Here is a 16718-nt window from a genome sequence, read left to right as displayed (position 1 = left end):
GAAAAAAGTCAATCTTCCACTAAGTATATTTTTGTACAGTAAAAACCACACTAATTCTCTGGTATTACAGTGGCTACTTGTGAGAACATCCCTTCTCCTCCAAAATAAGCAGATTTGAAATAAAGTGGAAAGCTGAATAATTACCACCTCACAGTTGGAGATACTCCAACATACTCTGGCACATCTGCAAGTGTTTGGCTCTGGCAGATTTTGGAAGTCCACTGCTCAAAAATGCAGTTTAACCACTAGAGGGGGAGGAAGCATTCCCAGGGGTTCAGCTGTGTCACTGCACGGCCACCATGGGATGCATTACAGTTTTGTAGCAGGTGCTCATTAATTTCCATTTTTTCACTTGCTTTTCCTATACCCTCTTGGAATTACACATTAATTGAATTACAGACGTGTTTCAGTAACCTGGACCATACAGAAACCTGTGAGGTTCAACCTCTCTGTGCACAAGGGGTTCCTGTTAATGTCAAAGCCTAAAGTATGCAGAAGTTCTAGCCAGGATTTAGAACACTTTTTTTATTTTTTGGTGGGATGATGCAAATAACACAACCTGATAAGAAACAAAGGTTTTACTTATTGCTGTTGGTATAAGCTTTAAGGCCTTGAAAACAAAAACCTGAACCTGAAAACGGTATCTTTGCAGACCTCAGCAGTAAAGAACTCACAAATTTGCTCTGCTTGGAGTTCTGGAGCACTCAAAAATATATTTACTGCTTTAAAAATCTTCCCAGGGGAGCTTCTGTATCTCTTTAGAAATACAACAGTTACTCCTTTGGTCAATATCACCACAAAATTATATAAAAATTTATCTCACAGTCCTAAATTTGTCTCTGCATTACTGTTGTTGTTATTATTTGTTATTAAAGTCATTACAATACAATTAATGTTTTTTACACAGAGAAGTTTCCTATCTGAACAAATGCTTCTGGTTATAAAGACTTTGTCTTTGGAATCTGCCACAAGAAAACATGAAACACATGACATGACTAATTACAAAACGATGCCAAATTATAATTCATGATTCTTAAAAGCGCATACAAACTCACAAAGCCCCCACATATAGATCAGTCACTTAAATCACTTCAGAGGAAGAAAAGAATTTATTAGTTTTACAGGAGTGAGTCCTACTGTACAAAATAAAAAATGATGGGGTTTTACAGCATATTTTTAGTCAACTTCCTCTTCCAAAATGGTGATTTAAATCCAAGACAACAGAAAGAAAACTCTAAATGAATGGTGCAGCTAATGGAGATATAACCCCTTTTTGTCTTGCAGGATCAATCCACAGGTCGCCTCTCAATTTGTCTGCACATCCAGTAGCTGACAAAGGCTTTATTGTTCCAATTAAAGAAAGAAACCTCTTGGTAGAATGACCTTTTTCTAACTGTTCCTACCCAGTTTTGGATCTACAGGAAATGAAGAAATAAATACCTGAATGAAGGAATCTTTTTTTTTTAGTATGAAGTGCTCTGCTCATCCACAGCTGCTGGATTAAAAGCAGAAAACCTGCCTCACAATGTATGCGCATATGTATGGCATAAATTATTTTCTTAGGAGAAGAAAGAGCTAAAAAGATTTCTACCTATTTGCTAGAAAAGAAGGTCAATGATGGCTTGAATTCATGCTACTTCCAACTCACTACTGAAACATAAGAAGAGATGATCAAGGAATAAGTTCTCCTACTTGATAAGTGCTCAACCTCTTCCTGCCCAGTTACTGTAATTTTTGACTAGTTTTTCTTTTGTTTATTTGTTCAGGTTTTTAAGTCTGAGTTACAGCCATAAAGGCTCTCTGTCTGGAAGTAAATCAGGCGATACACTGAGTAAACTTCCAGAAAAGACACATCTCTGTGGACAATCTAAGCAAAAAGAAATACTGTAACTGAAAAAAAAAACCAGGTCTGCAGAAGTCTATTTTAAGAAACAACAAATTAAGTTAATAATTTAATTACAAGGCATTTCATTTCTTGATGTTTCTATTTTTTTCAAAATGAGCTGTTTAAGCATTCCATGCTTCCAGGGATAATGCAGGGGCTTTCAGAAACTATGTATCAATTTAGGGCTTTTGAATTCCAGACTTTTGAATCAAGATTAATTTCTGCAAGACAGAGTTATTTAACAAGCTATAGAAAAAGTTATCCTATCTTCTAATATAATATAAAGTTTTATAAGACAAAATAAACCCGAGAAAGTAAATAAGAAAAGAAAATAACCATTGCTAAGAGGGTAAGTAGAAATGATAGCCTCTGGGGAATTAAGTTAATCCTTCAAGCATTATCTGCTGCTTATCTGTGAAAGTACAGAACAGACCTATGTTGCATGAACAGGATTTGAAAGTAAGAATTGTACTACAGGCTCTCAATCAGTGTGAAATATGCAAATTGAAGTCATTATTAAGCAATTTTATTCATAGACAGAACATGATGTAGATGGAACTAAGCCCAAAGCAAGGCAACTCCACTCTGCTGCTGTGCAGAGGGTGAACCCTTGCAATGCTTTCAGCATCCTTGAGTAGAAACACCAATTTGATGGCCAAGGAGTGAAGTCACTTTGAGCCCCACAGCTCTCAAGCCAATAAAGAAGGAGGCTCACAGTGATATAGTTCTAGAGAACTGCGGAACAGCTTCAGGAAACTTTCTTTTTCATTGGCCCAGTATGTTATTCCTTTCCACAAGCTCCCCAAGGTTATAAAACACACATTCTATTCCAGAAGCAGAGAGCAGAGAAGCAGGGCCATTTCCCCCAACTGGCTTTTCTTACAAAGCATGTAATGTGCTCACATTGCTGGCTGGATGTCAAGAACCACATTCTTCACGCACAACCACACTATAAGGTAATTTCTTTAGTTCCTTGTTAGATCTTTCACATAATGTAAGTAAAAATCTGAAAACTTCAGTAGACATTACATTTATGAAGCAAAGTCTGTGGTTCTTGCTTGTCACCATTAATGAGAGCAAACTCCTCTAATCACTGTTGCAGCAGCTTTGGTGGCTGAAAACCAACTTACTTCTCTCTGACCTTAAAATTGTGTATGTTTTAATTGTTAGGCATTTCATTATAGATAACAAGCCCCAGTGACCCTCAAAGAGTGATTAGACAAGCACCATTGCTTGCCATGATCTGAGGAAAGGGCAGACACTGACAAACCCTGCAGAAATAGTGCTAAAGCTCACCAAGAAAGAGTGTGACTCTATGGCAGTTTATGGCTCCTGATGAACCAAAGCCATGAGGAGCTCCACAACAGAAATATCATTTTTCAAGCCTTGCTCATGCCAAGGCATTAAAGCAGGTGCAGAACAGAAGACTTCCTGCCCAAGGCTCTGACATTGCTCTTCCTCAGTCTTGGACTGTAGCCCAATGTTTATTACCTAGGTCTGATCCTGCCCAGGCTCCTCACTGGGACCCTTCCCACTCCACCCACAGCAACATCTGCTCTTAACTAGGCACTAGAGAGTTTGACCAAAAGGAGTACTTCTGGTTTGTATTGCAGAAGTGCCATAGAGTCTTTCTGGAGAATAACATCTTTTTAAACTGTTCTTGGAGAGATCACTTAACTTTTCATTGTCGCTTTTCATTGTATCCATTTATCAAAAATAAACAAAATCACAACAAGCAAGGGCTGCTGTCCTAGGGTGACTGTTACACCCATTCGTGTGCATAATTTATACTGGATATTATGTTCTGTGCCTTTAAGACTGGCAGAGTGAAAGTTTTGTTTTGGGCTTCTTATCAGCCACTCGGCAGGACATACAGATAGCACCAGAACATAGTGCTGCTTTTTTTGCCCTTGCTCTTGCTTCTGCTTTGCTTTTGCTTGCTCTTGCTCTTCTCCCTCTTCTCATTAGTTAATTTAGCTAAACAGTCCAAATTCCTTCCTGGATTGTTTCACCTCTCCTGTTTGGACCTACTGACCTGCTCCGGACTAGGACTTGGGAAACACCGAGAGAGAGTTTACACTGTGTGACCGCAGCAGCTGCCCAGCACCGGAGGGACTGATAACAGCGACCACCCCCAGGAGAGACTTTCTGAATTTGTCATCTTTTTCAGAGTGGTGAAAGAGCGGTGTCATCAGGTATCGTTCCTTTTGTGTGTTGGGGGGTGCTGTGCTTGCCAAATAAACAGGTTCTTTCCACTTCTCTCCGAGGAATTCTTCCCGAACCGGTTGGGGGGAGGGGCTGTGTGGGTTTGTTTTCTGGAGAAGCCCTTTTTGGGGATTCTCTCCCAAATTTGCCCTAAACCAGGACAGCTGCCAATCCCTCTTTTAGATTTTTCATGTTTTTATGTTTCTTCCTTTCTGCATTGTCTCTTCAATACCTTCCCAATTCAAAATATCATGTAGCAATATTTACAGCAGAATTTCTTTTGTCCAAAGGCAAATATAAAGCACAATACAAGAACAGTATCTGTACAATTGTAAACAACTGGTATCTCTGTTACAGAAAGCTGCAGGAACAGCTATTATAACTAAATATCACTTGCTACAAAACACAAAGATCTGCCAGTGATGTTTCCTCATATCATCTGGCAACAGTCTTGTTCACTGTCATAAAAGGGAGAATTCCTTCTATAGTCCTGACAATTTCCCTTTCTAGGGAAGCCTGTAGTGCTTGTCTTGGAAGAGGAAACACTTCTGTCCTCTTCTTTGCAACCATCACAGACAGAGAATTTAAAAAAAACCCATCACACAAAAAAACCCCATAAAACCTAACAAAAGCCCTTTGTTTAAGCTATATGTAAGTTTAAGGTTCTGCATAAAATATTAAAATGAAATGCAGTGGGCACTGGCATAATGGGATACTTTGCCTTCAGAGATCTTATGCATTTGGGACTTCTGAGATATTTTCTCTTGGAAAACCAGGCAACCTGAGTAAGAACTCAGGTTATATCTTATATCTTCTCTTTTTTCAAAAGGCTAGTAATTTTGTCACTCTTGCCCAATTCAAAAACATTAATCTTTCCATGTAAAGAGACACTGGATCAAAAAAATATACCAGGCAGTCATAAATCTTAGCCATGTTTGAGTAAGTCTAAGGGTGAAGGCAGATTCTGTGGTTTTAATCAGTAAAAACACTTCCTAAAGTACAGAAAACCCACCTGTGAATCCAGAGAAAATTTGACATGATTATAAACCTTCAATTTTTCTCCCAGTCCTTTGTTACAGTAAGAGGCAAAACCTGCAAAACTTTCACTCTTTGTGAAAACTGCATCTCATTAAGCTCCCTGTCATGCTCTCTGATCATGCAGTTTCATACTAAATATTTCTTCAATAAACAAAATTTAATGTTTTACCATTATCTCATAGATATTGCATAGCATGCTCCTACATTTTTGAACCAGGGCTGAAGATGAAAAATGTAACAGCAGCTATGCAATTGTCACAAACAACCTCACTTTCAATTAATGCAGAATCCAATTGTGAATCCTGTCATTGATCTAAATCAAGTTCCTTTAAATACCTATAGGTGGTGCTGAAATACAACTGCTCCTTAAAAAAGCAACAATCACAATCACAAAGTAACTGTAGCACAGCTACTCACTAAAATGGGTTTTACTCCTGGCTGTGCAGATTTACCCCAGGGAAACACAGCTGAATCACAATTTGAGTGCATTATTGGTGTTCTCCTCAGGTACTTAACAGATTTCACTCACATGGCCATGATGCTTTATAGCCAAGACTGTAGTTGCAAAAAATGAGCCTTTTTTTTTAATTGATGGAAATACCCAATAAAAACAACAGGGCCTGTGAACACATAGCTGTCCTGACCATGGCAAAACTAGAAAGAAAAAGAAACAAACATGTTTGGCGAAGAATTTCCCTTTCAGGTTCACCCTGATCATCACAAATTTTGCCATTCAGTATAAATAATGACAATGAAGCTGGCTAATAGTTGTCTGGACATCAGCCCAGTTTGCTGAAATGAAGCAGAGCTAACTGGATTCTCAACAAACATATAATGGAAAAGAACAAAATTTTTTCCAGGCATAATTAACATGTGGCAACATGATAATCAGCACCAGATGAATCCATACTTTCTGGTTTCAAAAAAATACATAGTAATTCCACACTGGTGCTTATTTATAGAGAAACTGAAGTGCTAATGATTACAAACATAGTTTATGGTACAAGTCATAGCTTGAGCCATTTCCTGTAAAGCTAAAATTCAACAATTTCCAAATTCTATTCAGCCTTGTAAAAGATGAAACAAGTTATAGTAATAAAATAAATTTAATATTTCTATATTTTAAAAAATATAAATAGTGCACAGTAAAAAAATGTGGCACCAAAAATTTGTATTAATACTTAAATGCTCACAAAGTTTTTGAACAAAGGTTCATGCACATCACATAAAAACTGAATAACATAAAACATGAAAGTTAAGAGAATAGTTAGTCCCTGAACGTTATGGTTAATGTTTAAAGCTATACTTATTATATCTCTATTAAGTAGTTTGATTACACAGGGAGTATTTAAGCTAACATGAATGAGTTATTAGATTAGATAAGGGAGCGTTATTTGGCAACATTTTGATTAATTCAAGTTGTTAGGGAAAGGACTTCAAAGCTTACAAGTATAGTGCTACAGAATGCTATGACACAGATCAACCATTCCATAGGCAGACAGCAATACATCCAAATGCAGGCATTTGTAATGATGCATTTGTATCAGGATTGTAGCTCAATACTGTCTCTAGAAAGAGAAAATCTAAGACAAAATTATTAAAAAAATAAATAAATTCAAAACCCTACTGACTCAGAGTTGCAGCTGAACTTTACAGGTTCATTTTACAATAGGTATGTTTCAAGGTTGCTCCACTTGAAGGTTTAGTAAAGTAATCACAATGACCTGGTGGGTGGTGTGGTTATACCTACCCACACAGGGTGAAAGATCCTCTTGCAGGGGAGTGGCCACTGGGTGATCTTTCTCTTCCAACCCAAACCACCCCATGCCAGGCTGGAAACCTGGCTCAATGTGTTTTATCAGTTTAGAAATAAGCCAACTCTGAGCTGGAAGCTACATTCCAAGTCCACCCTAAAAAGTGAAATTAAAAATCAAAACTCCTCATTTTCCCCATTCTGTGTACACAGTCTCTGACAGGAGACTACATTTTTTACCTCCAGATACATTTAGGGTGGAAAAAGAAAACATCTGGCACATATGTAGCCATTAATCTGAGAAGCTGAGGGAGAACAAGACAGTAACTGCAACCAGATTTGAGCCATCAACATTGAAGTGGAAGCTTTATCTAAACTCTTGTTGTTTTTCATGTTATAAAAGATACAGTGATCTCATTTGTGAAATTCTCACTGCCAACAGCTCACACAGGATATTTCATTGACTACTTGCTTTTTCAATGTCCTCTGAACCTGCTTGCGAGTGGCAGCAATGTGGTACTGTCACTTCCCTTGCCTGCCTTACTGTGCCTGGTTTCTCTTCCCCTGGGAAGCAACCTGCCTTTTCTTTCTCCTAACAATGCAATACGTATTTTCTTGAGGGGATGCTGCATTTCACAGTTCAAATGCTTATCAGTCAAAAAACTCCCTGCCTCCCAAAGGTGGGCATCGTCCTACATCTCCCAGCCTCCCACACCCTGCTTTTTCCTGTTGTTTCCAGCAATCACATGCACCTTATGTCCTTCTCTCTCAACTCACTGATTTCAGCAAAGATAATCAACAATCTTGTTCAAACAAAAGAGAGAGATCAGTTAGTGAGGCTCCAGCAGCATCACTTTCAGTTTCCTTATTTCACAGCGCATCTAAATTCTCCATTTACCTTCAGTGAATTCTCAAATTTGCAAGCCCTCATCTGCCACTATAAAAACCTTTAAAAACAAACACCAGTGTTTTAAATACACTGGCAGCTGAAAATGACCAGCAAACTTGCCTTTCTCACCTTGTTATTCCCTCTGGCATACCCCAGTGGTTTTTGAAGTTTTCTTCCCCTTTATTGCTTTCAGAAATATCATGGAACTCCCATCTACCTTTTCTGCACACCCCCACACACCAGCAATAAAAACCTAAATCCTACTCCTCCCATCAGCCCTCCTGCTACCCTGCCTACACATAGGCTGTTTATAGAAATCAGCTGCTCAATCAAGGAATCTCTATCAGCTGGTACAAAAGCTCTCTAAACATGACACAACCACCATGTATTTATTAAGAAAACCCATATTAACTAAGGCATATAAATGTTGTGCCATTTTTTTCCCAAGTTCACACTGCCTCACAATGTTATTCATGGCATGGTAGTTGAACTCATTACTCAGGCAGGGGAGCACCAAACTGACTGCAAGAAAAACAGGCCACATTTCTGGGAGAGGCTGCTTGACAATGAATGCTCTTAAGCCATTCTACTAAGTCATTACAGAACAAAATAAGTACTGTCCCTACAGAACAATTTTACCAAATTTTAAAATGGAATTTAATAAGTTACAACCTGGACAGATTTCACTCCTATCCAAAGGGTTAATCTCAGACTGAAGTTTGAACACTCATTCAAACCAACTTACTGGGCACAATCCTGCCTGTTAATGGCAAGGCAGCACAGCACAAAAGTAGAAGAAAGGCTGAAATTGAAATGGTCATATTAATTATAATGGCATTATCTTAAAATACACATAAAATTCTGCTCTCCAACTGCAACCTAACTATTTTTCTTGAATAATGTAACTGCTGGTGAACAAATAACTCTTTCCAATGCTCATGTACCCTTTCTCTGAAAAGCATTGAAAAGGTTATTGTCACAAAAAGAAGGCCAAATCTAAGCAAGACAAAAAATGTAGTCAGATAAAAGCTGCTGAAAAGCCATATTTTTTTTTCTGTCTACTCTATAAATCCATGTTTTAGTCAGTCTGGCCAACTTTGGTGCCTAATTCTGCAAAGCACTAGCACCCTAACTGGATAAGATTCCATCAAGGGAGAACAAAAGAAAAGATCAGTCTATATACTCAGGCCTTGGGGTTGGTCAGAAGTGATAAAGTCAATGTCAATTTTTTGCGGGTTTTTATAGTGTGGGAAAAGTAGGTAAAGACAAATGAGCAACCACTATGCAACACTTACCCTTTAACAACTTTGTCCAGCACAATTAGTGAGAACTTTGCTAAGATAATCTGTCATTATCTAATCATTTTATCATCAGTAACCACAAAGAACAAGAGAAAGTTTAAGCAGCAGTGACTTTCACAGGCCAGACTGGAGAGAATTGGAGTTTCATGGACTGCCTCGGAAACTGCACAGGAAAAAAAATCCTGAGCCTTAAACACATTGTCTCATCAATAGTCTATGAATGGTTTTACTTCCACTCTTGGAAAATAATAAATGCTTTGCTCTATTCTAATGATTAACTGGCAGGCAATGCACAGTTCTGCTAAATACACTCAGCATTCACATCTAGTCTCTCAGGACTAGGTAGAGAATAAAACCACCCCTTATATTGCATCTGATGATATAACTGAAATTTTCATTCATTCTATCTTTTCCGATTAACCCAGGCTGAGGTCAGACTGTTGCAGTGCTGTGCTTATGAACATAAAAGTTACTTAATGCACTAGAAATGCTCCCCAAAGCCTATTTAAAGCTGCTAAACTGTTCAAATATTCATGTGGGTTATTGTTCATTTTTCTTATTTTTATTATATTAACACCTAGACAAAAAGGTGTTCTCATACTCAAAACAGAAGCATTTTTTTCTTATCTTCAAGGAGTTTACTTAGCTGTTTACATACATGGCAAACAGATGCTGCTACCCTAATTTACTCATAAGACACTGTGATGGTATCTAGAGGAGCTTAGGGCAGATTTGTGAGGCTTCTACCATCCCTTATCTCTGCTGCAATCCATACTGTTCTGCTTTGCAATACCCAAGGAGCACTTTGGGATGCTGGCAGCTGCTAATGAAAACATCTCTTTCCTCCTCCTCCTGCCTCAGAGAAGCTAACAGCTTTCATGAGGTACAAAGCAGAACAAAACCATTGTTTCTGTAATCACTTCATTAATAACTCATTCCCAACCCAACCACACACAGTTCTGCTTCCTCTCCTATCAGGATGCAGCAGATGCTACAAGTCCAAATTACTCCAGAATTTTTTAGTTATAACCCTCATCAGCTGAGCCACGGAGCACAGTTAGCAAAGTCTGTCACGGTGAAAAAGGGCAGTGAAAGTTGCAGCCAATATTTGCAGTATTTCACAAAGCCTTATTTCTATGCACAGCTGACCTGAAAATGGGCATGGCATGGCCATTCCTGCGGTTTCCATGGGCTTTTCCAAGCGGATGTGGCTGTTCCAGCAGCTCCTCCACCAACACATGTTGAGTGATAAGCAACTCTGGGGAAAGACAACAAATAAAGACATGTGAGTAAATTATTTATTTTCCCACATCCTTAGTGTAGTATATCATGTAGATAATTCATGCTTTGGAAATTGTATAAAAATTATAAAGACCCAACCATGCATCTGACCCCCATGGCCAGAAGCAGGGCTTTTCATTTCCAAAAGATTTCCTCGGACTCGCCCAGATAAAGTCATGACCATTAACGAGTGAATGAGTCTTTCCTGGGTGATCAACGACCATCTCCCAAGAATGTCCAGAACATTCACCGAACAACACCTGGGAGAGATTACATCGAAAAGCAGCAATGTCCTGGCTACAGCTGAAAAGAAGACAATTTCGAGGAGCCCAGACAGCCATCCAAACCTATGGACTGACTTTTGTACGGGACTGAATCTGTATAGTTCCCGTTATACATATGTAGGGACTTACAGAAATCTTAGGTCATTTCTGCTCCAGGCAGAATAAACTGTATATAAGCTGGCTACCTGGAGCAGTTGGTGTGACACTCTGGGGAGACGCTGACACTACGTCGGTCTGACCCAAGTTCACCCAGTGTCAAAGTCTGGGGTTGATGATGTCTTGGCTGTGGCGGTTTTATAATAGTCTATTTTTGGTTGTCGATCTAAAAAATTTACAATTTTTTTTATAAATTTGGCTGCCGATTTGATAATTTATAACACTTAGTAAAAAGTTGATGGTGATATTGGTGAATCACTCTTTGGCCCTGCTCCTTCCCACAGGATTGCGCTCACCTGCAAGGGAGACTGCTGGACTGCAAGCTGCCCTCGTTCTTAACTTAGATTAAGAAAAAAACCCCCAACAAATAAGACAAAATACCCAAACCCACCCAAAGAACACAGACCGAACCTTTTAACCGGGAGTTAAGTGCAGCAGCTCCCACCGAACCCCCTGTCTGGAGCTGGCTGTGGGATTGATGGGGAGTGCCCCAGCCCCTCCTGCCTCACAAACCCCGAGCGCAGCTCACCTACAATTAATTACCACAATTAGCCCGGGGTGCGAGGGCAGCCCCGCTCCGCTGGCCTGGCACTGCCTTCTCCAGCGAAGAAGGATGGGACAGAGACTGTCCTTGAGGGAGCCAGGACTCCATAGCCCCCATCCCCAGGCACTGCCTCACCTGGAGGGGGTGATGGTCCTCAAATCGCAGGAAATATGGGGGGAGGAAAAAAAAAAAAAAAAAAAAGCCAGACACCTCTTTCTCAAGGGATTAAGGGTCACTTTTCAAAAAAACAAGGTTTCAAATGTCAGCATAAAACTGTTTTGAAACATGTGGTAAAGAGGTTTTACAGAGAATAAGAAAGCAGACTACAATTGCAGTCACCCTGCTGTGGATGGGGCTCAATGTGACTTATCATGATGATCCTGCTTTCACCCGAGTGCCTGAGCCATAATAAGCTCACCTGACAAGACATCAGCACCCCAATCAGCACAAGCTGCTCCTCCAAACACATCTCAGGTGACAGCACTTAGCACAGTGGGCTGCAGCCCTGCACTGCCTGATAAACACTGGTGCTAATGATACAAGTGCTCTGATGATTGGATTTCATACATTTCTTGGGGCTCTAATAACACCTCTTTATGTTCATAGCTGCAGTCAGTTTGGCTGCACTAAGTAGGTGGAACTCTCACAACGTGCTCTGGCTGTAGTGCTCAAGCACATTCTGATGAAGGCCAGCTCTGATTAGAAGCAGATTGGTGGAGGATTATTCCAGAGATAGTCAAATACCAGTACGCAGAATTAATTTAATCCAGTTCTTTTACATATTTAAAATCCCTTTACCACTTACTGCTTCCTTCATTTTTAACAGTGCCTAGGCTCGATTATTTCTCCTGCCTAGGAGGGATGATCCCCAAAATATTTGAGATGATGTGAAGAAGACAATTGCCTTGTTCACTCCCTTCTCTGTTTTTACCCTATGTAGTACATAGTAGAGATAATTCATGCTGTGTATGTATCTAAAATATTGTGAGATCCACCTTATGTCTTTGACCACCCTGGCTGGGAGCAGAGTCTTATTTCTATTCAACTAGTTTCTGGACATCATTAAGATAACATCAAGTCCGTTAACGTAAGAATGAAACCTTCCCAGGCCATAAGTGCCGATTTCCCAGGAATGTCTAAGCAGTTCACGAGAACTTGCACCTGGGGAGATTGCATGTACCAACTCAAGCACCGGCAATACTCCGTTACATGTGAAAGAAGGCTATTCTGAAGAAGCCCAGACAGCCATCTGGACTGGCTTTTGTACACTTCTGCATCTGTATGGTCCCAGTTATACATGTGAAGGGACACAAAAGAACATATTCTGCCTCAGGCTGAATAAACTGTATATAAGCCAGCTGCATGAAGCAGTCAGTGTGAACCACTGGGGAGATGCTGACACTTTGTCAGTTGGATGTCAGTTCACCTAGCGCCGACTTCCAGGCTTGACGCTGCTTTGGCTGTGGTGGTTTTTCAAAAGTCTATTTTTGTTGTTGATCTAATAAATCTTTAAATTTTTTTTATAAATTTGGCTGCTGATTTGATAATTTATAACACCCTACATCCTCTTGTCCAGTCTACAAAAAAAGATAACACAAGTTCCTTGGTCTTGAAAAAAGGCTTGATTTCCATATTCACAAACAGAAATATTTTCAGACTGTTGTGAAGATTTTGGTGGGAAGCTGTGGTTTACCTCCAGAAGCAGAGTTTGGCTAAGTCACTGAGCTATGTCAGTGAGAAGAGCTGAAGGGATTTGGTTTCCTCAGTAGAGCCTAGAAGAGTTTGCAGCGAGGAGAATGGTTTGAGCAGGAGGAGCTGAGCTGGTACTACTGTGTTTGGGCAGGAAACAGTGAGGTATTCACTAGAGCATTTGGGGGCCAGCTGGTACAAATAGGCATAAAGAGTGTGACAGCTGGTTCACTGGGCAAAAAGGGCTGAAGAATCAGGTGAGAAATCCAGTCAAGCCTTTGGGTGAAGGAGTAGCATGAAAGAGAGAGCCCTTGAAGGAAGAGCAGTATGTGGAAAAGCAAAAAGCTGAGGAAAATCTTCACTGAAAAGTTGCAAAAAAGATGAAGGTTAGTGTGTGAGGGGCTAGGTCTAAGCTGGTAAGTGTATGAAGCAGAAGACAGGAGTATATCCCAGTAGGAAATGCCAAAGCAGCTTTCTTGACCATTGCTGACAGTTGCTCTGGGTGCTAAGTAAAATTCACTAGAGCTGAGTCAAGGCTCTACCTCATGGTCTGAGACAGGTTAGAAAAAAATAGCATTGCATCAAGGAAAGAAAACAATCTTCACAGACTTTACAAGACCACCTGGGAACAAGAGTTTTGAATTACACTGAGAAAAGCAGGAATTCCTAAAAAACTGAGAAAGCAATTTTAAGCTCCCAACTTAAAGCTTTTTATTATTTTGTATCCTTACAGCACAAGAACAAATATGGGACTGGTACTGAGAGAAAATGTTCAAGAAAACAGAGCAAAAAAGTAGAAAGGAGGTCGATACTAAGGACCTGAGGAGCCCTTTGAAGGACAGAGCAGTGTGGACAGCTTTGTCAGACAGGGTGAGAGATGCCTCCTTTTTGTGCCTTTGGTTTTGGCACAGAAGGAAGACTCTGGAAGGATGGAAGAAATTAATTAGTCTTTTTCCCTCTGATACCACCACTTCTCCAGTCCTAGAAAATTTGCTCAGAGTCATGGACCTCTGCCTTGTTCCTGGTCAGAAGATGAAGTCCTGCCCTGGGGACTCTGCAGCTGCTCCCAAGGGTGAAGGAGTGTAAAACACTGTATAAGCAATAAGAAAAATATCTTGCTGGTAATAATCATATGTTAAAAAAGCAACAAAAAAATTCAAGCAAGTGTTTCTGGCAGTAATGCACCTGTATAATGGATTCCTGATTTATCTACCATACCTGCTACTCACTTTCAGCTCTAGCAGGAATCAATAATCCTTCAAACACAATCTCCATACAAATTCTCCTCACAGGGACCACATTCATAACTAGTATTTGTTTACAGTCATATTATAGAGATGTGAGTAAAATTTATTATGGCACTCTGAATAAAGCCTGTAGGCCACATAAAACAAGTATAACTCTCAGTTGTGTCACTTCCCATAACTCAGGCTCTGAAAAGCATGACAAGATTCATCAATTCTTGTTAGTCCCAGTATCAAATAATGTATGAACATATGAATAAAAAAAACCAAAAATCCAGCTTGGTTTTGTACATGCAAAGTACACACAGTCCTAAGAGCTTTATTAATTTATTTTCTTTATAAAATCTTACTCATTGTGGGCTCACTCTGGTTTCCTGATGGAAACCAGTGGCATAATGTAATTATTTTAAGTGTGCCAGCAGTTTACTGAAAATTATGCTATCAACCTGGGTTTACACTCAGTGTAATCCTCCTGTTTAATTTGAGGGTATTTTTCCTGTCTTTTTAAACATCTACAAAGAAATGCAGGGAAGACTATTAATGACATCTGCAGTAGCAAGGGAGTTGCCAACACTTTCCTTTCTTCAAATCCAATTGCAAGTTTGAGTCTACAGTCTTAACATTCTGCTTCTTAAAAGCTGGTGGGTATCTTGAGAGGTATCCAAGGAATCCCTAAATGGTATTACAACCAGGAAAAATTATCAGCCTCCAGCATTTTGAGCTGGAGCATAACAGTCATTTTGTTTCCATTAGATAGAAGACATATCACAGAACTGAATTGTTTAAAGCCACTAAACTCAATCAGCCCACACATTATTCCAAATCTGAAAAAATCTATGTTGCTTCATGTTAATGAAATGTGCCATAATTCTGATATTTTTGTGGAAACACTGCTGTGGAAATAAAGGTAAAAGAATGCTGCAATGAGACCCAGACTGGTTCTAAAATGTAAGGGCTATGTACTAGTAAAACACTAATGCCACATGGAAAGGACTGAAGAAAAAACACATTTTTAATTTATTTATCCTCTTCTATATGCACAGAGCTCACCATCAGAACAGTTTGATCAGAGTATAATGGAAATAAATGTATTGTATTAATTCACCAAGCATTTCCTAATTATGTGACACTGTCAGTAAGCTGTCTGCTTTTGCTGTATTTGCTCGTTTTAAGTTCACACAAAGAATTATAAATACAAATGGTCTCTTTATATTCCTTCTCAGCATTGTTTGGATATTACTGCTTTTACTCTAAGAACGTCATCTTTTTGAAGAGAATGCTTGTACCATTCATATATTTCACTGGGAGAAAGATGAATTAATGTTATTATAAAATTACTGGCATGTGCTATAAAAACAAGATCATCTAATTTTGTGATAAATACAATCTACAAGAGGGAAGAGATATAACTGTCTATTTTCATATCATGCTTTGAAACGGCAATGGAAACAATACTCTAAGATGCTAGATTTGCAGATTTAAGGAATAGAACTCCTCTGTCTGTGAATATGATGGAGGGGGGAGAACCACCCTGTTTTCACAGTACTCCTCATTTTTATCCAATTGATTTCATAGGAACTATTGATAGCCCTTTAACTGTTATTGCTCTCCTGTAAAATTAGACTATCTATATGAAGGATGAAATTACAAGTGTTACAGAATTATTCACTAAGTCATCTCCCCAGAAATTATTTTCTTGATAGCATGAGTTCTTGAGATACACAATTGCTTCATTAATTGCTCATTTTTTTTACCCTTCAATTTTCCTTGACTTTATTTGGTGAGGTTCACATTGAAGGAGGCCACTTCCTAAGGGCTCATCCCACCAGCTGACCAGTTCTCTTTCTTTATTGGCTTTTTCTGAAACACCCCCCAGGGGAGGCTCTGTAACTGCTGGTTTTGAGGTGCTTCTTGGTTCCATACAAAACCTTTTGAGATAATGTGGAATTAGGAGCAGCTGATGGTGACAGAGCTTAGGAAAACTTGCATTAAAAGTTTGTTGTGCACTGGTAAGCTCATGAAAAAAAAATCTTCTGTAGAGTTTTAATCAAAGACTGAATGACAATCTATTAGGGTACATATTTTGAATAACTTGTTAAATACCATAATGCTGGTCTAGCTGGAAATGCTTAAGTAACTTTCTGACAGTTGCAGAGAAATGCAGTATAATGAGTACAAACTGATGTGGCTTTGAGTTTATTTGGTGGGAAAAAACACTGTGTGACTATTTCATTTTCTAAAGTGATTATCAGTTACTAAATAACTGTTTGAAGGTAATAGTTTGATATTAAAACAAATGGATAGCTCAAATTTTTACAAAACTTTTTATCTGGTAAAACCTGAATTCTGCCTAGACTGAAGTAAACCTGTATTTATGCTGCTTGAAAACAGCAGTAGCCATCTCACTGTCCACAATTAGACAGGAATGATCTTTTAAGGCCCCCTCCAA

General features: G+C 39.1%; 1 protein-coding gene and 1 long non-coding RNA gene across 6 annotated transcripts in view; one reads left to right on the top strand and one right to left on the bottom strand.

Moving 5' to 3' along the window:
• Window positions 1-16718, bottom strand: part of TFPI (tissue factor pathway inhibitor) — a 140998-nt gene that overhangs the window by 53504 nt on the left and 70776 nt on the right. For all 5 annotated transcript variants that reach the window (XM_059853475.1, XM_059853476.1, XM_059853473.1 and 2 more), the window contains exon 2: window positions 10221-10329. In XM_059853475.1, the coding sequence (XP_059709458.1) occupies window positions 10221-10329 (109 nt within the window). The remainder of the gene's footprint in view (window positions 1-10220; window positions 10330-16718) is intronic.
• LOC132330750 (uncharacterized) lies at window positions 3742-16448 on the top strand. Its single transcript, XR_009487408.1, has 3 exons — window positions 3742-4080; window positions 10216-10356; window positions 13759-16448. It is a non-coding gene; the product is annotated as an uncharacterized LOC132330750 (long non-coding RNA).

The sequence above is a fragment of the Haemorhous mexicanus genome, chromosome 8, assembly GCF_027477595.1.
Source record: "Haemorhous mexicanus isolate bHaeMex1 chromosome 8, bHaeMex1.pri, whole genome shotgun sequence".
NCBI classification, from domain to species: domain Eukaryota; kingdom Metazoa; phylum Chordata; class Aves; order Passeriformes; family Fringillidae; genus Haemorhous; species Haemorhous mexicanus.
This window is presented reverse-complemented; position numbering and strand designations above follow the sequence as displayed.